General features: G+C 42.8%; 1 protein-coding gene across 4 annotated transcripts in view; it reads left to right on the forward strand.

Annotated features, from left to right (window-relative positions):
• The first annotated feature begins 1,273 nt into the window (after positions 1–1,273).
• PCDH19 (protocadherin 19) overlaps positions 1,274–23,366 on the forward strand; it is a 112,984-nt gene continuing 90,891 nt past the window's right edge. For 2 of the 4 annotated variants that reach the window (XM_007992235.3, XM_073013532.1), the window contains exons 1-3: positions 1,274–3,420; positions 6,205–6,345; positions 7,023–7,350. In XM_007992235.3, coding sequence (XP_007990426.2) covers positions 1,274–3,420; positions 6,205–6,345; positions 7,023–7,350 — 2,616 coding nt within the window. The remainder of the gene's footprint in view (positions 3,421–6,204; positions 6,346–7,022; positions 7,351–23,366) is intronic. The other 2 variants (XM_037988933.2, XM_037988934.2) reach the window with 1 other exon arrangement.

The raw sequence follows: 23,366 nt of genomic DNA on the forward strand, positions 1-23,366 counted from the left end.
CGCAGCGCGGCCAGCGCCTCTCCGGGAAGATGAAATCAAGACTCTCCTGCAAGTAAACTTTGGCGGCGACAAAATCGTCGACTGTGGCAGCTGCTGAGGCGGATCCGAGCGACATGCAAGTGAGCTAGGAGGGCTTCCTCCGGCGGCGGCGGCGGCGGCGGCCCTTGGAGCAACACTCCAGCCCAAACGGAGAGAGGAGAAGCACCCGGTACCCACGGCGGCGGCCCCGCCTCTCCTGGCCGGTACTGTTGTTGCCTCCCCTTCCCTCTTCCCCATTCCCCGCCACCCCGGACCATTAGAAAGACCGGGGCTTTGATTTTCTTGGACAAATTGCCACCTCCCCGTTTCCACAAACTTGACGTGGAGGGTCGGGCTGCGTTGTTAACTTTGATTTCCCAGACGCAAACGCCCGCAGACCCTCAACTGCTCTGTGGGGGGAACTCCGCTCCCACCTCGGATCCTGGACAGACGCGCCCCCAAGCCCTCCGAAGCCAGCCTTAGCGCGAGGGAGCGCGCTCAAGCCCTGGCAGCGTCTCTCCCCTCCCCCTTCCTCTGCTGGCCCCGGGACCGCCATCCGGCTCAACCCTATAACCGGGTGCCCGCGGCGCTTGCCAGTAACTGACTCCCGCCTGTGACACCCCCTTTCTCCCGAACAGGCCTTGAAGAGGCCAGTGTGGCCCCACCAGACCCCGGAGGGCGCATTCCAAGCGGGTACTCTCTCCGCAGTGAACCGAGAGCGCTGGGGGGAGGTCTTTGCGCATGCCAGGTGCACAGACAGCGAGTTCGCCAGCCTCAGTGCCGGTGCGCCGCGGCGGGCCGGGCAGTGCCTGAAAGGCTGCGCCTCCTCCGCCCTCTTTGCCTTCGCCTCAAGTACTATCCGGACTCAGCGGCGCGTCCTTCAGGCCGCGCAGACGCTGCCCGACCCGCAGCCCTGGGCGGCTGCGGACAGTCGCGCCCGGCTAACTTTGAAGGGGGAAAACTGAGTAGCCGGGCTGGAGGGAGGGGGCTCGGGGCCGCGCGGCGCTCCCTTGGCCCCTCGGAGCCCCCGGGGCCCCCGCGAGCCCCCGCCGCGGCCGCCGCAACCTCAGCATTGGAGCCGCCGCGGGTGTCCCCCGCGCGCCGCCGGGCCGCCCTGGGCGGGACTCCTCCCGCTGCCTCCGGGGCCACGGGGCGCGCGCAACAGGCGGCCCGAGCCGGCGGGAAGCTGGAGCGCCGACGGCGTCGGTCTCGGAGGGGTGTGGAGAGGCGAGGCCAGGCAGAGCCCCGCGCAGCCATGGAGTCGCTCCTGCTGCCGGTGCTGCTGCTGCTGGCCGTACTGTGGACGCAGGCAGCCGCCCTCATTAACCTCAAGTACTCAGTAGAAGAGGAGCAGCGCGCCGGGACGGTGATTGCCAACGTGGCCAAGGACGCGCGGGAGGCGGGCTTCGCGCTGGACCCCCGGCAGGCTTCGGCCTTTCGCGTGGTGTCCAACTCGGCTCCACACCTAGTGGACATCAATCCCAGCTCTGGCCTGCTGGTCACCAAGCAGAAGATTGACCGTGACCTGCTGTGCCGCCAGAGCCCCAAGTGCATCATCTCGCTCGAGGTCATGTCCAGCTCAATGGAAATCTGCGTGATAAAGGTGGAGATCAAGGACCTGAACGACAATGCGCCCAGTTTTCCGGCAGCACAGATCGAGCTGGAGATCTCGGAGGCAGCCAGCCCTGGCACGCGCATCCCGCTGGACAGCGCTTACGATCCAGACTCAGGAAGCTTTGGCGTGCAGACTTACGAGCTTACGCCCAACGAGCTGTTCGGCCTGGAGATCAAGACGCGCGGCGACGGCTCGCGCTTCGCTGAACTCGTGGTGGAAAAGAGCCTGGACCGCGAGACGCAGTCGCACTACAGCTTCCGAATCACTGCGATAGACGGTGGCGACCCGCCGCGCCTGGGCACCGTTGGCCTTAGTATCAAGGTGACCGACTCCAATGACAACAACCCGGTGTTTAGCGAGTCCACCTACGCGGTGAGCGTGCCAGAAAACTCGCCTCCCAACACACCCGTCATCCGCCTCAACGCCAGCGATCCAGACGAGGGCACCAACGGCCAGGTGGTCTACTCCTTCTATGGCTACGTCAACGACCGCACGCGTGAGCTCTTTCAGATCGACCCGCACAGTGGCCTGGTTACTGTCACTGGCGCTTTAGACTACGAAGAGGGGCACGTGTACGAGCTGGACGTGCAGGCTAAGGACTTGGGGCCCAATTCCATCCCGGCACACTGCAAGGTCACCGTCAGCGTGCTGGACACCAATGACAATCCGCCAGTCATCAACCTGCTGTCAGTCAACAGTGAGCTTGTGGAGGTCAGCGAGAGCGCCCCCCCGGGCTACGTGATCGCCTTGGTGCGGGTGTCTGATCGCGACTCAGGCCTCAATGGACGTGTGCAGTGCCGTTTGCTGGGCAATGTGCCCTTTCGACTGCAGGAATACGAGAGCTTCTCCACTATTCTGGTGGACGGACGGCTGGACCGCGAGCAGCACGACCAATACAACCTCACAATTCAGGCACGCGACAGCGGCGTGCCCATGCTGCAGAGTGCCAAGTCCTTTACCGTGCTCATCACTGACGAAAATGACAACCACCCGCACTTTTCCAAGCCCTACTACCAGGTCATTGTGCAGGAGAACAACACGCCTGGCGCCTATCTGCTCTCTGTGTCTGCTCGCGACCCCGACCTGGGTCTCAACGGCAGTGTCTCCTACCAGATCGTGCCATCGCAGGTGCGGGACATGCCTGTCTTCACCTACGTCTCCATCAACCCAAACTCAGGCGACATCTACGCGCTGCGATCCTTTAACCACGAGCAGACCAAGGCGTTCGAATTCAAGGTGCTGGCCAAGGACGGCGGCCTTCCCTCACTGCAAAGCAACGCTACGGTGAGGGTCATCATCCTCGACGTCAACGACAACACCCCGGTCATCACAGCCCCACCTCTGATTAACGGCACTGCCGAAGTCTACATACCCCGCAACTCTGGCATAGGCTACCTGGTGACTGTTGTCAAGGCAGAAGACTACGATGAGGGCGAAAATGGCCGAGTCACCTACGACATGACCGAGGGCGACCGCGGCTTCTTTGAAATAGACCAGGTCAACGGCGAAGTCAGAACCACCCGCACCTTCGGGGAGAGCTCCAAGTCCTCCTATGAGCTTATCGTGGTAGCTCACGACCACGGCAAGACATCTCTCTCTGCCTCTGCTCTCGTCCTAATATACTTGTCCCCTGCTCTCGATGCCCAAGAGTCAATGGGCTCTGTGAACTTGTCCTTGATTTTCATTATTGCCCTGGGCTCCATTGCGGGCATCCTCTTTGTAACTATGATCTTCGTGGCAATCAAGTGCAAGCGAGACAACAAAGAGATCCGGACCTACAACTGCAGGTAAAGCCAAGTTTTCTTTCTTTGTCTTGGATGAGTAAGGTGTGTTTATCTGTGTCTCTGTGTGAAAATCCTGGTGCTTTTGTTTCCTACTTAAATGCATGCAGCATACTTGCAGTGCTTCTTTTTGTAGGGTGAAAAGTTTGTGGCAGTCCAAGTTGATCAATTCTTTTGATCTGACAATTTGCTGGAAGACAATCATTTAGTGTTTGAATGGATTCTGTCACATAATGATGATGAGCAGAAAAGCAATTACCATTTTAAAATTTGCATAGCTGTCTCCATGAAGTTATGGCAGGAAAAACAGAGAGAGAGAGAGAGAGGGAGAGAGAGAGATTGTTCATGTTTTTAGGAAAACCGCCAACTACCACAACTTGCTGTCTGGGGCACAGTGTTTTTGGGACAGGTACTGAATGAAAGGAGAGGGAGTGTTGGCAGCTACACTGTCTTGTTGCAGTGATGAACTCTGGAGAGAGACTGGGAGTGGGAGTGTAAAATGGGAAAGGGAGATTGGGGGAGGAGAGAACAGGAGTGTGTGGAGATGCAGGTGATTAGTGGTTTTTAGTTTATTCTTGGCTTGTTTTTTATCTAGTCCCCAAACATCTGGCTATATAAAGTGAAATTCTGTCAGGCATCTGTATGTTTTCAAATATCTGGTTGGTTGGTAGTGTGGAGACCAAACATCCCAATGAGGAACAAGACTTTGCATCCAGATGTTTCAGTAAAAATAGCAATCTTCTAGAGTTGATGATGCTTTCCTCTAATGTGAGGCTGTGTTGTGGCATTAAGATCTGGTTGCTACCAGTGGATGTCACTGTGGGCTATTGTGTTACAGTTTCTCTTGAAGTGTGTGCAGGATGTGTGTGTGTGTGTGTGTGTGTGTGTATGTGAGGGGGGAGAGAGGGATAGAAGGGGGAGGAGAAGGGAGAAAAGAAATGTGGAAGCACAGTATTTTTAAAAAAGATTTCCTGATAAGCACATTAGAAGGTCTTACTGAACCCCTTTCTTACATTTGGATAGAGAACATAAGTCTAAGCATTTCTAAAATCCTAGAATCCAATTTAGAATAATACATGACTTTTTTTTTCCAGCAGTGTCTCATCGAAACAGTTGAAAAAAGTTGTTTCTTTAGTTTGCTGAAAATGAATGATGCTGCTATTTACAACCAAGGTGTGTGTGTGCTTTCCACACACCTACACATCAGTGTGTCTTTTGTGCCATTTGTGTCTGCATGTTAATCAGTCAAAATATGTTCCTGTAGGTTCAGTTTGTATTTGACACCGTCTGAAATGCACACTTCTGTGAATCAGAGCCCCCTGAATATGTAACAGCCATGCAATTATTGTTTCCCTTTTACTATTCTCTGCGTTACACAAGTTAGTAGACAAATGCTAACCACACATGAATATCAATCAGGTGCCATAAAAGAGCAGCTGCAATGCCTCATAAATGCTTTAATCCTGTTACTAGTGAAATGGCCATGACTTTTCTTTCCTTCAGCACCAAGTCATTTCAGATGGGAGAAATGGAAATTAATATTGCTCTTACCTTTCAAACCTGTGACTACTAGTGGCGATTTTTATAGGAGAAAAATGTGGGGTCAATAAAATTTTATTTATATGGAGATAATTATGGAGAGGACTCTTTTAAAGCCATTTTCTCAGCATAGAAGTAAATGCATAAGATGCTTTCCTTGATGAAAAAGAAATTAGCTTGAAATAAAGATATTGAAGGCTTTGCCACCTCTTGGTGATGTATGAGTAGAAGTGAGAGCCCTTTCTGAGAACTTGCCAAGGAGATGATTAAACAGGAGGAGAGCATCTGAATATTGAAAAAAAAGAGTAAATCTCAGTGCTCTCCAACTTCACCCAAATGTGTATTTTGTGAAGCACTCTGTTTCCTGTGATGGTTTGGGATTAATGAAGTACAGTATAATTAAATAATTGGTCAATACAGAAAGGGCTGCACAATGAATGCTTCAGCTGAATAATTTGATGGGGCATTGCCAAACTTACTCATCTTGGGTAAACAAAATGATTAAAATTTCCCATTGATTCTGTAAACAGATTAGAATAGAAAATCAACCTTAGTACTAGGGTTTTGGGGATTTTATCTGCTCCCAAACCCCAGTAGTACCAGTTTGCCATCACTGCAAATCTGCCTGAGCACAGAGCGAAGGGGTGAGGGGAACTCAATTGCTTAGCTCTAGGTAGATCCTGGGGACAGAGCAAGATTTTGCCTCTGTAGATGTGCAGTCTCCCTATCTGCTCAGACTTTTTAGAGACCTAAAGTTCAGGAGTGTGTCTTTCCATGTGATTAGGCAGAGGTTTCTTTTGCTAAGCCTCTGCAGAACCTCTTCCTGAAATGCATTCATTTATGAGACTTGCGAGATGATCTGCAATTGCTGCTTGAATTGGGCTCCCTTTTTGTATTCAGACAATTAGCTTTGTCGAGTGAAAATAAGGCACAGTCTTTCCCTTGTAAAGATCAACCCTTATTATTTATTAACCCTATTGTTTTGCTGATTATTGCCCAGAAATCGAATTTCCAAAAAATAAACTGCATCATTATGTGCAAAGTAACAAATGACTTTGAGAATCTGGCTACATTTAAATGTATTTCTTTTGATAAGTCTCTTAATGCTTGGTGTCTTTGGTGCACGTTGCTGGGTCTGTGTCAGTGTTAATTAAATTGAGCTCTTTATGTTCCAGTTGCAGCACAGCTGCTTGTAGGTACACCTGAATGGAGAAGGATGCTGAATGCACTAACCTTTAAATTCCTTTGCAGTAATTGTTTAACCATCACTTGTCTCCTCGGCTGTTTTATAAAAGGACAAAACAGCAAGTGTCTGCATTGCATCTCAGTTTCTCCCATTAGCGAGGAGCAAGACAAAAAGACAGAGGAGAAAGTGAGCCTAAGGGGAAAGAGGTAAAAAGGCATTTCCCCTCATTTAAATGGGTTTGGCTATTAGATTTTTCTAGGAGAGGAGGGGGTCGGGGGGAGAGTAAAAGGGAACTGGGCTAGGGCAGGGAGGAGGGTGTGGAGGAGACGTGAAAGAATGGGGTCTGATCTCCTACCCCAGTCCAAAACTGATCAAGTGAGTCATAGAGGAAGCCGACTGAGGGCGTGTGCCACATGGCAAATGCCTGGAGGAACTGGCAAGCGGGGAGGGGGGGAGGCGGGTATTTTTTATCTTCCTCTATCTCCTCTTTGGTGACTTGCTTTGTATTTCACCTAGGAGTTCCTTTTGGTTCCAGGGAAGCTCCAGATTTGAGCATTTTCATGCTTTCTCTCCCATAGGCTCAACTTTCCCTGTCCCCACACCCGTGCTCACAGGCCACTCACAATGAAAAATTCCAAATCCAAAGTATAGAAACTTTTTTAGGGGGGTTGGTGGGAGGTTACTATGTTTAATATGAAAAGTTTGTGGCCCTCAGCTTGTTTTCCCATGTAAAAAGCATAGGGAGAAACCCGATGATGTAATGCGCCAGAATAAGGAGCTGGAGCAGAAATGGGGTGCAACCCTCTGGGGTGCTTAATGTTTATTAATCAGTGCATGGTTTGAGAGGGTGTTAGTGATTCATGCTGCCTTTTCTGTTACATAGAATTGCTGAGTACTCCTATGGGCATCAAAAGAAATCAAGCAAGAAGAAAAAAATCAGTAAGAATGACATCCGCCTGGTACCCCGGGATGTGGAGGAGACAGACAAGATGAACGTTGTCAGTTGCTCTTCCCTGACCTCGTCCCTCAACTATTTTGACTACCACCAGCAGACGCTGCCTCTGGGCTGCCGCCGCTCTGAGAGCACTTTCCTGAATGTGGAGAACCAGAATACCCGCAACACCAGTGCTAACCACATCTACCATCACTCTTTCAACAGCCAGGGGCCCCAGCAGCCTGACCTGATTATCAACGGTGTGCCTCTGCCTGAGGTGAGTGCAGCTAAGTGGCTCTGTGAGGTTCTCCCAGACCTCCTTCTTTAGCTGCTTGCTGGATACCATAAGCTGCTGTGCTGGCACATCCTCTGGCAGGGGTGGGGGGAATTTTTCTGCTTATGCCTATTTTCATACTAAGGGTTTGCTACCAGTGCTTCTTGGAGCAAATGGTAACCCAACATACTGGGCCTTTGTGTATGTGTGGGTGTTGGAATTGGCAACTCAAAGAGTCTGAACCCTTGAAATCACTGTGTGATATCCTGGCATAACTCAAGTTTGCTCCACCTGTTGCAAATATAGCACGCTTGACAGCCAGCAGTACCAGTATGCCAGTAAAGTGGCTTAGAAAGAGTCATTAAGTAGTGTTGAAAATGGATGAAACCCTCTAATGCCCTGGGACCAGTTTTCCAGTGTGAGAGTGATTCAGCCTCCTAAAGCCCCCATTTGCTTTTTCTTTCGTCACATCACTGTTCTCTAGCATTTTGGTGAGATATGGGTGGACTGGTTAAAAGGAGGCAAAGCAAAAAATTAAAAAGCCACTTTGCCATTTCTTAGCAGTTCTAGTGGTAACATTTGATGGTTGAGAAGATTGAAACTGTCATTATTGCTGAAAATTTAAGAATTAGTTGACTGGTTGCAGTGGCTCACACCTGTAATCCCAGTACTTTGGGAGGCCGAGGCAGGAGAATCCCTTGAGCCCGGAATTCCAGATCAGCTTGCCAGCCTGGGCAATATAGTGAGACCTCGTCTCTAACAACGAAAAAAAAAAAAAAAAAAGAATAAGAATTATCTATGCATTCGAGTTAGCTCTGTTTCTCTTCACTAGGAATGAATGATTTTAAGTAGATTTTTTTTTTTTTTTTTTTCTTGAGATGGAGTTTCTCTCGTTGCCCAGGCTAGAGTGCAATGGTGCAATGTTGGCTCACCGCAACCTCTGCCTCCCGGCTTCAAGCAATTCTCCTGCCCCAGCCTCCCGAGTAGCTGGGATTACAGGCACGCGCCATCACGCCTGGCTAATTTTGTATTTTTAGTAGAGACAGGGTTTCTCCGTGTTGGTGAGGCTGGTCTCAAACTCCTGACCACAGGTGATTGGCCTGCCCTGGCCTCCCACAGTGCTGGGATTACCACCGCGCTGGGCTTAAGTAGAAATATTTTTTAAAATGTGATGTGGTCAGATGTTTGCTGGCTATTGAAATATTTCAGGGCAGTAGAGTGGTATATGGATGATGGCTGGTGGGTAGCTGGGTGGGAGGCTATAAATAACATTTCTTAAGTTGATTTCATTTTTCCATGAATTGCTTAAGTCCCTCTTTGGCTAGAAATTTGATGCCCTGGAAGGCATATGTCCTCTTCCAAGCTACCAGTGAAAAGAATACTGCACACTTGGAGATCTCTTTCACATCTTTCAAAGCACCTTCCCAAACATTGTTTTGTTTGATCCTCACAATCAGGTGATAGGTTGCCCCTTCAGTAGATGATGAAACAGAGGTCCAGAGATGCTAAGGGACTTACTCAGACTCACAAAGCTGGTCATCAAGAGAGGGAGGACCAGACTGAAGGACTCCATACTCCCTGGCAAATGTGATTTCAGTGACACCTTCCTGCCTTAAAAGTAATTCAACCTGACATACCCAGGCTATGATGCATACATAAAATGGCCTCATAGTATTTGTGTCAATTTTGTAGGATAAGGGGTCTTAGGACCACTTACATTGATTGCTTCTTCTAGTTCCTGAACAATAATTCTCATCAGAATTAATGGGGCCGAACACCAGTGCTTTTGATGAGTAACTGATGGTATTCTGCCAGCAACAAAAGCACCAATATTTTCTATTTATAACTCTATAAATAAGGATTTTTTTTGAAAGTCCAATATTGTGCTAGGTAAACTTAGTGATAATTATTAATGTTAGTGAATACTACTAAGGCCTAGACCGTAGACTACTTGGAAGACTACTTGTGGATCACCAATAGCTCAGCAATAGAAAGTGAGAGGTAGTGGTGTGTAGGGGAATCAGATTGATCATGATTTTGAAGCCAGGGATCACTGCTTGCTGTGGAACCTAAGACTCTTTCTTTATCTACAAAACGGGCATACCTGTCATGAAAAGTTTTTCCAAGATGACTTGTGTAGTGTAGAAGGTCCAACTCATTGATGTCCCCAAAATAGTAGACCTCTTCATCAGACAGTTGGAGAATCAGTGTTACAATGGCTTGCACTACTGATTGTGTCTCCCTAGGCACTTGTAACCAAAGAGGAATTTAGGCTGCTTCTATACAGGTAAGTCCTACAAAGTGTTTTGGCCATACTATTCATATTGATCATTTAAACAGTAGAGGTGAAAGATGCCAAAGTTGTGGGTTCAGTTGTTCACAAGTAACGGCACTGTTACTTGTGGAGATGGACAAAAGAGTTGAATCCGGAGGACTTGGTGGTCACTTAAGCAATCATTCCAAGGTACTAGATAAATGTGAGTTCTGGTGTCTATGAAATAGATGGAGAGGACAGAAAACATATGACTACATCTGCTTGGTTTACCTAAGACTTAGTATCATTTCTGGGATTCTTCCATGGGCTGAATGAAACAAAATGTTGCTTCAATTATTTAGAAAAGCCATTTAAAATCTCAGTTCTGATCCTGTCTCTGACTCACAAAGCCAGATGCTTTTCCTTGGTTAACAAAATTACACAGTTTTGGTGTGTACAGCTGGTCAGGGCCAAGAGAGTGTGTACTAGACATAGTGAGGTTGTGTGTATTTCTAATATTTAGTCCCTCCTGGAGAATTCAACTGGCAAACCCATTCAGAAAGGAGAGAGGCCCACTTACAGCCAAATATATACCAGGCCATTTAACTTGAATCAGTCACAATGCCCTGCATAGGGAAAATGGCACTTCTCATTTTCTTTTATACCAAAGGCCACTGGACTTGGTGGAATACTTAGGTTCAATGAAATCTATAGAAGAGCAGGGATGATTGATTCATTCATTCAGCTGATATTTGTTGAGCCTACTCTTTGTAAGGTACTGCTCTAGGCTTTGGCATTAGAGAGATGAAAAAGACAAGAAATGCACATTCTAACGTGAGAGACAATCAAGTAAATAGGTGATTTGCAATATAGAGTAATAAATGCTAATATAAGGTTCAATGGGATATTCTCCATTGCTAGGATAATAACATCTTGATATATTTCTTACATTATCTTTATATTTCCCTAATTAATTAATCCATTCAAGAAAGCAACATTTATTAAGCAATTATAGCACAGAATGATAAGTGCTATGATGTGGCAAATATAAGATTCTATAGAAATTTCTCTATTAAATCATATTATGTTACTTACATTGTTCTTTATATTATTTCATTAAATGATTCTTTCATTTGTTCATTAATTTATCCCATTACCAGTTATTATACATTTAGAATGTGCCAGATAATGTACTATTTCCTGAGGATCAAAAATAATAAAACACTTGTTTCTTGACCCCAGGGAGCTTACAGAAAGACAAGTAAACAGGTAATTTCAATTCAGAATAATATCCTATTCCTGAGCACATGTTACATTCTTACTCTCCAGGTTGGGACAAAAGGGCACTACCTAGTAGGTTCCTCTGTTGGATTACCTGTGTCAAACCCATTCCCTTTATGAGCTATAGATCCAGTTACAGGGCTTACTCTCAAAGGGATTATAGACGAGTCCACTCAGACCTGTTGTATGCTAGCTGTACTCTATCACACTTTGAAATTTGTCACCATGGCATTAGATCAAGTCAGTAAGCATTGTTGGAGTATCTACTATGTGCTCAGCTGTGTGGCAGGGACCATGGAGATTCCAAATAAGTTTAAGACGTAAATTCTGCCCTCAGAGAGTTCACAGTCTAGTTGGAGAGCTAAGATCACCCACAATGATTTCACTGGCAAGCAATACAAGATAGTTTCTGATCACCTGTCGCTTTGTAGACTCCTAAGAACTCCTTTCTCTTCCTTTCATGGCAGCCTTACATTTTATGTAGGTTTGCCATTGAACCCTCAAAATTTAGTGCTGAATGGAAGATAGCTCTTGTATCAGTGTCCAAACCTAGCCACATCTGAACATTGTTGGCTCTAGAAGCTAACAGAAATACGACTTTGAATGCGGTTAGGTAGACAAGGTAAAGGGAATAGAACATTAGTCAAGAATTGGAACTCAGTTTATAGTATTGCAGAGATAATCTTGTGTAGAACTCTATATCATTATTTACTTGTCCTCTGATGTTGGCTGGGAAATCAGCTGTGTGGATTTTGTGGTTTTGTACACAAATTTGAGGAGCAAAGTGGAGGATGCCTTTGCTGTTTACAGAAGACTTTTGTAGAATTAGTGATGTCAGGTATCTTTTACATATTTTAAACTGAAAGGCGAGGTTTGCATTCCTTGGTATCCTGGTTTATTTTACTCATAGACTTAGTGTATATGTGAATGAATTAGACGGTGTGTGTGTGTGTGTGTGTGTGTGTGTGTGTATGAGGGAGTAGAAAAGAGTGAAGAGAGAGGAAAGGAGGTTGAAAAAGAAGGAAAATGGAGAAGAAAGATAGTAGGTTTATCAGTTTGCTAAGATCTTTCTAAAAATAGTCCAAGTTTTTTGAGAGGCTCCTTAGTATGGCAAATACTTTTTCTTCCAGTCTTATGGAATGGAGACATGCCTACTGGTGCCTCTGGATGCTGGAAAGTGTTATTCCTTTGTACAGCAGCGTTCCTGCATTACCATTTTTGTCACCTGGGTCCAGTCATTATTGGAGGAAGAAAATGCAACTCATTGCTTGTACTGGAATTGGAGACTTGGGTGAGGCTTCTTCCTGCCTCCAGGAGGGGTGAAATGACCCAAACACCCAGTGTCTTTTGTGCAGTATTTTTAAATTTTAGTTTTCTGATGTTGAATGTTTCTGAGCTGACAGTTCTAACGGAGTGATAGGAGGTAAAAACTTAGAGAATTACAGTCATAGTTACGCAGGGATTTAAATTTTGGTTTCAATCTCAATCATGAATTCTATTTTCTACCTTTCATCAGGAAACTGTAGTTTCTTTGATATGAGGCATCTAAGGGTTGTGTGTGCATGCTCTGCTATAGTCACTGATGTAACAGTCTTCATACGTAGCGATGTAGTAGCCGTGGAAGAGTTTGCAGAACAAGAATGTGTGTGGTAGGCAAATTGAATGCTTCCAATTATCCTACAAAAAGTCTGAATGCCTGGTCATCTTAGTGGAAATAATGAAAATAAAACATTAGTTAGGCTTTTAAAACAAATAGTCCAGTACACTTTAGTTCCTAAAACAGAGTTTTAAAGTTAGAGATTTGCAGTGACTTAAATGAAATTCTGGGCTAAATTAGACAGCCACAAACCTATCAGGTAGTAGATTCAGAAAGCGCTAAAAAATAATAGGTATGATAAGACTGGTTTGGATAGCATGGAAATGACACAAAGCACCACCTCTAATTAAAACAAACCAACAAACCCTTTAGTGCACATCTTGTTTGTTTCCTTATTACAGCAGGGTCTTATAATCGTTTAAGTCCTATCCCTAAGGGTCAAAATAACCCTGCAGGAGAAAGCAATGAAAAACAACGCAGCCCACATCTTTTCAAGCATTCTCATTTAAGTTTTCTTCAAAAATCAAGGACTCCATTTCTACCAGCAGTCATTCTAGGGACACCCATTGCCTACATTGTATCTTATTGGCGTGTTTCACCTCTAGCTGAGACAGCCAGTTTCCCAGCGGGGATGGGCTTGCAAGATGTGTTCCAGAATAAACTGTTCCTCTGTTGTCTCCATGCAACTGCCACAGAACTGCAGAACTGAGTTAGTTTACATTAGTATCTGCTAATTTATTATTATCATTCCTTATTGGCAATTAGCTGGTTACCTTAGAGATCACCTCTCTCCCCGTACACCTTCGCTAAAGTTGAGCTCAGCCAGAGCTCTTGCTAATGATCCTGAGATTTTTTCTCCCTAAGGGGCTGGAGGCAGGACATTTTCCAGAGAGGGCCCTAAGGCTTTGGAATTCGCCTTATCAGAGGACCACTTGTTTTGGGTCCAGGTGGCTCCACCTGGTTTTTTCTCTGATTGTCAGTCAGACTTACAAGGTGGGGTGAGCTGCAGACCTCTCTCTCCCTAACCTTGCCCCAGTCTGTGCTGTGGCTTGAGCTTATTGTGCCCAGGGCAGAAGCTAAGGGCTTAGGGGATTGCTTGTTAGGAATTAGGGGACTAAAAAAGGATGAAGTCACCTCCTGGCAAAGCTGGAGTCTTTCAGCTGTGGCAGTGCTGTGGCTTTTAGGCGTCTGCTTCAAGTTTCAGATGTTGACCCCTCTGCATGTGTACCTCAGCTTCCAGGATTTAGGGGAGGCCAAGCTTGGTTGAATCGAGTGTCTCAGATGTGGATAAATAAAGTCGTTTTTACAAGAGGCCTGTGTGTGAGAGGTGGGAGGCTGGCTCTGGAGCAGCCATTTTCCCCCACGGAGAAGAAGCTTGATTTCTTGATGTGTGACTGGCTGGCCTTTAATGTGAGCCTCATTTACTTCGAACAATTGAGAGACTTGAAGTGAAAATCCCAAAGGATCGGTTGTTTGCAGAGGGAAATGCTCTTCAAGTTACATTTCCTATTTGGCTGCTGTGTAGTTAGAGTGGTTTTTGTGTGGGCTGCATAGTGGGGTCACTCAGCTTCTAGTTGGTGTACCCAGGCTGCTAGCACCTCCCTGTGCCCGCTAGGGGAATGATGAAGAAAATTCCTGCAGCTGTGGGGACAGCAACTCTGCCAACTCCGGGAGCTTGAGCTCCTATGCAGAAACCTTACTTGTTATCATTAGGCATATTGGTTAGGACCACACAGCTCCACAGCATTTCTAGAAGAGCTGTCAGAATGGACCAGTGTTTCCACTCTACAGTGGTGAAAATGGAAAAGGCAAATGACTTACCCAGGCACACAACATTTGCAGCCAAACAAGCCTCCATTTTGCTTCATAGTAGTTCCTCTGGTGCAGCTTCCAAGCGTTTTCTGTCACTTAATGAAAAACCTGACAGGACTCTCCAGGAGGACCTGCGGGTATGCTTTCAATGGTAGTTGTGTTCCTGAAAAGCTGGTCAGCCTAAGAGTGTTTGTTTTGTAAATTAGACCCCATGCTAATCACAGCAGTGGAATTCTGTATTTAAAGAAAGCCTGTGGTGGATCCTTTCATAAAGAAGAGTCCTTATATAATGTGAATAATCGACTCCTAACTGATTTCTTTTGTAAGTCTGGATTTTCACATATCTTGTTTGCTTAAAATTAGATTCCTCAAATTGACAAGATTTACAAAACCTTTGAAACGTGGGCCAATTCATTTTTCCCTTGATTGAAATCTGGCCCTTGAATCCTCACTGGTTAGCCTTCCTGTTTGAATTTTACTTAATTAAACAACTTGCAACTATGTAATATTTAAAATATAGTGTCCAGAAAACATGGGTACGAGCCATTGAAATTGAACAAGTATTAGCATTTAATATTTGCTCCAGATTCTTAAAAAATGAAATAAAATATGACAGCTGCCACCTTCCCATCCTTTTCTCTCCACTGTTTGTAAACCCTTGACTCAAAGGACAGAGGCCCATCACGAATGTTTTTTTTGCTGTTGTTGTTTTGTTTTGTTTTTTGTCTTCACCTCTAGAGCTTGTTCCTGAAAAGAGATAGCTTCCTCTTTGCCGTCTCAGATTCTGAAAGCTCCCCAAGTCAGTAAGGATTTTCCTGTATTGGGTAGAGCCTGGGAATTACTTTGGAAAATGAAAGAGCTCTCTTAGACTTTCCTTTATATTCAGTATTTGGGGAGGGAGAAAAATCACTTTTCAGAATGGGGGAAAAATGAGAATGAGAGTGAGATAGACAAATTGACAGACACATGTTAGGACCAACTGCCTACAGAATTTTGAGCAGACCCTTTGGGACTGAAGCAGGCAGGAAGCTTGGTGTCAAATCTCTGTTCTCCTTGAGCTCTGTTCATGGGCTAGCACCGCGACTTCTTTTTGTTGTTGTTATCGAGACGGAGTCTCACTTTGTCACCCAGGCTGGAGTGCAGTGGTGTGATCTCGGCACACTGCAACCTCCGCCTCCTGGGTTCAAGCGATTCTGCTGCCTCAGCCTTCTGAATAGCTGGGATTACAGGCATGCACCACCATGCCAGGCTAATTTTTTTTTTTTTTTTTTTTTTTTTTTTTGTATTTTTAGTAGAGACAGAGTTTCACCGTGTTGGCCAGGCTGGTCTCGAACTCCAGACCTCAGGTGATCCACCCGCCTCTGCCTCCCAAAGTGCTGCGATTATAGGCTTGAGCCACCACGCCTGGCTGCACTGCGGCTTCTTAATGTCACATGCTTAAGCACTGCCTTGATGTGCATAGTCTTCTGATGCTCCATTAAGTCTCTGAGTGCCAGGGTGGCCAGTTTTCAGTTTCTCCCACTGGGCCCCATCTGGCCGCTGTTCTGTGGCAAGCTGCTCTCCCTCACTGCCACCAGCACTGGCCTTGGCGGTCTCTGCCTTCTGGATTATTTTCGCTCCCAAATCTGATTTCCAGAGCATGAAGGGCACCTCTTCTCAGATTGTGTAGTTTGCTCTTCTGAGCAAAATGGATTCCCTGTGTAAGCTGACAGGAAGAAAAGTTCAATCCAAAGGCCAGATCCCTCTTCAGGGGAGAGTGTGTGTGTGTGTGTGTGTGTGTGTGTGTGTGTATGTGTGTATGTATGTGTGGGACAGGGAGGGGGGAAAGGAGAGAGAGAAAGAAGCGGGAGGGAATAAAATGAACATTATCTGCTTCTCTCATTCACTTTTTTGCCTCTGTGGTGATGGAGCCTTTACTGGCTGGGCTGACTGTACACATGTCTATGATTTAGGTCCTCAGAGCCCCCTTTCCAGCTCTTTGACATTCTGCTGGTTGTCTCCCTGAGGAAATGCTCATGAGCTTAGTCACAGCAGGCTGTGATCCCCCAAATGTGAGACCATGACACCCCAATTTGATATAGCTCAAGGATAGATATCTCAGAGACTCTTTTTAATTGAGAACTCGGTGAGTAGGAAGCAGCTGAATAATCATTGCTGTGCATACAACTCAGCTTAAGAATACTTTATAGTGCATATTTTCAATGTATTAGAAATTATTTTCTGAGGCTTGCTTTCTCTTTTTGTTTCTTTTGGGCACAATTCTGTATCAAGCTTTCCTCTTCTTTAATTCTCTTGGCTTGAGGGAGTCTGCTTTGGGCTGCCTATGTATACAGGTCGTTTGCTATAAAACCATATCTTTTCTAAGTGAGAAGAATGGACAGGGAGACCCTGTCAAACTGTGTTCAGAGGGATTGGCTTAACCTTTAAGAGACTTTTTTATAGCTAAAAAGGTCCGTAATCTAGCATTCATATTTGAAACTTGACATACTTGAAGGAGGCAGGGCTCTGGAGATACAGGGACGAACAGAGGCATATGGCTACAGGTAATGGTGAATGGCTTGTTGGAAGACTGATTTCCTCCTCTGTGCAGCCAGGCACAGAGGCCACGGTAAGGACACAGACACACTGCACTCATAAGATTGGCATCGACTATGAGCTTGCTGTACTGATCATTTCTTTAATTAGTGCATTTCCATTTTTTCAAGTATAGACTTTTGAGTGATGGAGTATGCTAATGGTAACATTTGTTCCTAAAAGCTTAGGGGAGAGAAGACAATGGTATTAGTACTAAATATTGTTTTTTTCGTAGTGAAGATTTTGCCTGATTTTAAAATTGCAAAATAATTTTATGATAGTTATGGCTCTTTGGAAACAAATTGCAAATACTACATATGAAACACCAATTTTCTGTGTGGCTTGTGCACTTACTAATGGCATATGTGTACTTACACTTCTAGGTCATTCTAATTTTGCCTTTACTGGTAATTCTTTAGAAATAGAAAAAGAGGTGTGCTTTGTTGCAGTAAAAATATAATAATTTCCTGAAACGGAAAGAAAGCTAACCTGCCTTTGCAAAAACTGCATTGTGTAGTGGCCTGATGGAGCAAAACCTTATAAAACTGGTAAGCTATAAATACCATGGCACTGGGCATTGTTGGAATGACATCCGGGGCTTGGTCTTTGCACATCTGATCACCAGGTACCCTCAAGAGGAGATCATGGAAGGTGGAGAAAAATCCGTACCTGTAAAGGTTTGTGGCTGTGCATGGTGTCATATTTGGAAGTATGGGATCAAATAAATATGTGTGATGTTTGCAACACTTTGCTCTCCTCACTCTTTGAGCCTAGCAAACTCTATCAGGACAGTTTTCTCTAGTGTGTGAGTGAGCCCAAGTGACTGTATCATCAAAGATAACCATCTAGAAATCTGCAATTCTGAGGTAGGGGAGGAGGTCACTAGCAAAACAGATGAAACAACCACATAAAAGAGAAGCTTTAGTTTGTTGAAACCTGTTATTACTAGGGAAATCAGAACCCAAGACATGGAGAATTCTGAAAATTCCAGACAAATGCCAAACTACACCAAACCTGCAACAATATGTGAAGAGATTGGGTTAGGGGATCTCCAAGTTGTCTTTCAGCTCTAGGTGTAAATGTGTCAATATTTGCAGCATTGGTTTGAAGGGCTTCATGTAGCTGCCTGCATTAAAGTTTGAGTCCATGTGATGACAATGGTTGCTCTGTAGGTGATATTGAAGGCAGAGGACTTAGCTATGGCAGGTGACACAATAGGTACAGCACATTAGCTTTCAATGAGAACAGCATATTCTGTGTATAATCTGGGTTGTGAGTGTGCATGCCAAAACTCAGAGCCTCTCTGTTCAAATATGTCTTCCTGTCCAATGCGAGTTCTGCCATAAAGGCAGCAATGGGTATTCTAACCTTGCTTCATTTGGTCTGTACTTGTTTTAGGGATGAATAGGAGATGCACGTGTCTTGCCTGGCAAACGACCTTTCAGGAGAGCACAAATTCACTTAAATATAAATTATGTCGATTATCACTGTACCTAAAAATTTACAGAGCTGGAAGTCACCGAGATCTCCTTTTAAGTTGGGTATTCTTGAAAACTGTTTTGTATATCATGATAAATTATCTAACCTTTTATACAGTTGAAGGCCAACATTATGGAAATAAGCAGCTTTTTATTCCGTTCTAAGGTCAGTCTAACCAAATTATGCAACTTCTAATGCAATTGCTTGAAGCTTCCACTTTGAGAGTTTTTTCATCTTAATACCTTGCAACGGAGATAAATATTTTAGCTACTATTCATGCTTAACAATATATTTCACTGATTGTCATTCTCTTCGTGGGATTTGTTGGCATGAGAGGCAGCCCACCATGGCTCTGCTCATTTTGCTGTTTGTTATAGATTATAAGAAAAGAGCCAAAATTCAATAAAAAATGTATTTTTGTTCTTGCTATTATTTTTAATTTCAGGCCATAGGAGGCTGACTGAGCCCTACAGAATCAATATATACTTGGCACTTGGGGTTTGACTTAAGAGCCAAAAATGAGGTAGATTTTCTTTTAAACTAGATTTGATTCCAGAATTATTAAACCCAATGCATGTTGGAGGCTGATGTACTGCATCCAGCAGGATTTGGGGCACCTTCTGTAACAAAGCAATCTATTTCTTTCAGGGAATTACTGTTACTTCAGGGGAAGGGGCAGTCGGAGGGGACACCCTTGGAAGCTCTGTTCTACCCTAGGCTCCCTAAACAATAATTTTTAGGAGCTCCTTGATGGTAGGATCAACTCTATGCAATTTCTTTTGGACAGTGTCAGGTGTTTATTAAATGTATTTTGTTACTGATGACTAGCTCTATACTGGTTACAGTGCCCTGCTGTTAGAGAGTATTCATTTATTCTGAGTCAAACCTTGCCCTCTATGATGATTTGCCTCCAGACTTTAGTGAGTGGACTTACTGTTTAGTAGTTAGGCTCTTTAAAAAAAAAAATTTTAGCTTGAAAATATCCATCCATTCATCCCTCCACCAAATATTTATAGATCATCCTTCACTGACCAGGCCTGTATTCAGCCCAGAGAGACATAGAGAAAGCGTAAGTAGTACCTCACCTTGTAGTTTATATTGCCACTGAGGAGACAAGATAGAAGTTAAACACGTTTTCTTTAAGTCAATGAGGAAAGCAAGGATCATTTACTAAATGGTGCCATGTAATTGGTTAACAATTGGAAAAAATATGATTTTATTTCCCACTATATGACAAAAATAAATTTCACATTTATTAGTTAATATGAAAACTCAAATAATAAAATTATTAGAAGAAAATATAAATAAATATCCAATTAATTTTGAAACTGAAGAAGACTTCAAGAGCATAAAAACAATGAAAATGAGCACAAAGAAAAATACCAGCAGCTCTCACTATATAAAATTTAGGAATGTCTGTATATCTACAAGTATCATAAACGAAATTAAAAAATAAACCATCAGCTGGGAAAATATTTTAAATTTATAGTGCAGAGAACCTATATTTATTAATTTGTTTTTCAGCTTTATTGGGAGTGTAATTGACAAATAGAAATTGTGTATATTTAAGGTGTACAACTTGATGTTTTGACTCATGTATACATTGTGAAATGATTGCCACCGTCAAGCTAATTAACATAGCCTTTACCTCATATAGTTACCATTTTTCAAAATGGTGAGAACACTTAAGATCTACTCTCTTAGAAAATTTCAGGAATACAATACAGCATTGTTAATTATAGTCACCATGCTGTACATTAAATCTCCAGAACTTATCTTGTATAGAATCTTTGTATCCTTTGGCCAATATCTTCCTGTTTCCCCCACCCACAACCCCTGACAACCACCATTCTGTTCTCCTTCTATGAAGAACCTGTGCTTATTAATTCATTAATTAATGCATCAGTTATTTATAGAGTGCTTACTACATGTTAGTCACTATTCAAGGTGCTAGGGATACAACCGTGAACAAAAATCTCTGTTTCCATTGAGTTTACGTTTTTATGGGCAAATGGTGATATGAAGAAAAATAAGGAAGCATGAAGCATACATGTTTTGTCGAGAACGAGGATTGCTCTAGGAAGGTCAGGGAAGACATCTTGAATAAGAGGACTTTTAAACAATACCCTTATATATAAAGAGCTCTTACAAAACAATGAAAAGACAAACACCCCAATATAAAAAATGTAAAATGAACACAAATGGATAATTAATAAAGAGGCCATTCAAACAGCCAATAGATATATAAAAATATTTCAACCGTAGTAATCAACTAATAGCAATGAACTGCTATTGATTTTTAATTGCAAAGATGATGCATACTTACTACTAAAAAATCAAGGAACACAGGAATGTGTAAAAAGTTAAAGTCTTCACAACTATTTCCTCACCAATCTGTTACCTCTGGGGAATCACAGACAATGATTTGATATGTAAGGTGTCATTTTGTACTTATCAAATAAGCAAAGATTAAAAAAATAACAGTGATGGCAAGGGTGTGGTTATGATACATTGCAACCTGGAATATAATTTTAAAAATTAATATAATCTTTCCTGGGGGCAATTTGGCAATACACATTAAAAGCCCTAAGATATCTAATATTTCTACTTCTGGAATTTATCCTAAGGAAATAATTTTAGATCAGCATAGAAATTCATGTACAGAGATGTTAATCTCAGTATAATTTATGAGGATAAGACATCAGAAATATCTTAAATATCATCAATATGTTAATAGCTAAATATATTATGATATATAGATATGCTAGAATACTGTGAAGCCAGTAGAATACTATTTTGAGGAATATTTAATTACACATGAAAATATGGTATAATATATATTAATTGAAAAAATCAGAAAATGAAACAACATACATAGATTAATTCCAGTTTAATATATGCATATATTAGTTATTCAAATTGTTTAAATATATTACAATATATAAATACATATAATATGTAAACAATCCAATTGTGTGTGTATATATATGTGTGTGTGTGTATATATATATACACACACATACACATGCACATATGCACACACATAAGACTGGAAAGAAAATTAGCAAAGCATTAACAGTTATCTCAGGTTATAGGAAGTCAGGCAATTTTTACTTTTTAAACAGTATACTTTTTTAGTTTTCCAAATTTTCTACGTTGAATATGTATTATTTTTGACATCAGAAAAGCAATTACTTAAATTAACCATGATACTATGCAGTAGGTATTAAGGGCCAAAAAGGTGGCTTTGACAGTTTTTATCAGTTATTCCGAGGAGGGGCAGACCAAAATGTTCCTTATTTTCATTTTCCAATTAGATCACATGAATTTTTTCTTCTTAATTTTCTTCTCTTGGAGGTCTCTCTCAGAAGGTAACAAGTATGAAGTTTTACGTTTAAAAATTACTCTTTTATTTACAGTTTACCTTTTAAATGTGAGAAATAATGTTATGAACAATATTTGTTTCCTTTTTCATTCTTGCCCGTATGTATACTCTTGTAAAAGTAGATTTGTCTCACCAGTGTTAGACATCTGGTTCACATATTTTATTTTTAGAATGAGAGGTTTTAAAATAGTAAAATTTAACTGCAACTTATACAGATATTTAATACTATAAAAATGATAAAGGCTTTATCTAAGGGCCACTTTTCACAAGATATATTTTTCTCAGTGCCTTTTTCAGTACCAAATGGCCAATTTGGAGGGAAGTGCTTTTTTAGTGTTCTGCAATACTTGATTTCATGTTCTTGCTTCTGGGCTTTGAAGCATCCTGTTTCAACATGATAGCCCCAACCATTTGGAACACAAAGAAGAAGGAGTCAATGATTTGGTGATCACTGAGATGCTAAAAATTTTAAATTCAACCTTGACTAAATGCACTAGTTTTGTTCTTTTTTCAACAAAGTAGAATGGGTTCAATCCTTTTATGAAAGGCAAATTTATTTGATTGCTTCCTCATCTAGTAGCCTAGTTTTGGACAGCATAAATACAAAAGCCAGCATCCTTTGGAATACTTCTTTAATTGATGGCTGTATAAACTTCTTACATCCTAAGCAGCACACTTAAGGGCAAAATATTTAATTCAGTGGCCCTGTGTAGATAGACATCAGAACTACTTAGATATTGTAAAGAAAATTCTCATGGAAAAAAAAAACTCACACAGATGCTTCACTCTCCACCCCATAGCTAATGCATGAGAACCGTGTACAACATCACTCTGATTGTAAATGAAATCTTTGCTATAGGAAAATGTCTGTGGCCTAATTCTGTAGTCTGTCCCTTGGATAAATGGAGACTGACTTTCAGCAGGACTATATTTCTTATATGTGCAACCATTTAACTAGATGGGTTTAAATTCAAATTACAAGGTTTTCATGTTATAGCATGGAGCATTTGATAGAAATGAAAGAAAGGTCTAAAAATTGAGGGAACCTCCCACCCCAGCCTCCTTTAGAGTTCAGTTCCTTAAAGTAAAAGTCTTCATTTAAAGAAGTATTGAGAATGTTTGAAACTTGATTATGGAGCAACTTAAGATTCATATTTTCTCTTCAGATGGCTTAAAGATGAGATTGTTTGGATTAGAAAAGAATTTCCATGAAATTAAAATATTTAATTGCAGTTAAGCCAGGATTTGGAAAAAGTTAATGTGATAAAGCAGAATGTTCTAGCTGAAAAAAATTTATGTAATATTATGTAAATTCATATCAGCACGAAAGTTAATATAAAACCCCAGAAGGTGATAAGAAGATCGAAAGCAAGGAATTTTGTTTATTGCATTCAAATTCTATTTACACTTGCCAATCAGTGAGGGTTTTGGACTGGCTGTGAAGAGAGCCCTACTAAGCACATGATGCTCTATTTGATGTGTGTGAAGGCCTGACTCTGAACTTGCTTATGGGCCCCGGATAGGCCAAAAGGCCTTGAGGTACCCTTAGCTCCCACCCTCCACTTCCTATGGCTGCTGTTTGCTAGGTCCCAAGAACAGAATTGATGGGATGTTGTGACTGAAATGTTCTTGTTTAC

This window comes from Chlorocebus sabaeus, chromosome X (genome assembly GCF_047675955.1).
Source record: "Chlorocebus sabaeus isolate Y175 chromosome X, mChlSab1.0.hap1, whole genome shotgun sequence".
In the NCBI taxonomy this organism is placed as follows: Eukaryota; Metazoa; Chordata; class Mammalia; order Primates; family Cercopithecidae; genus Chlorocebus; species Chlorocebus sabaeus.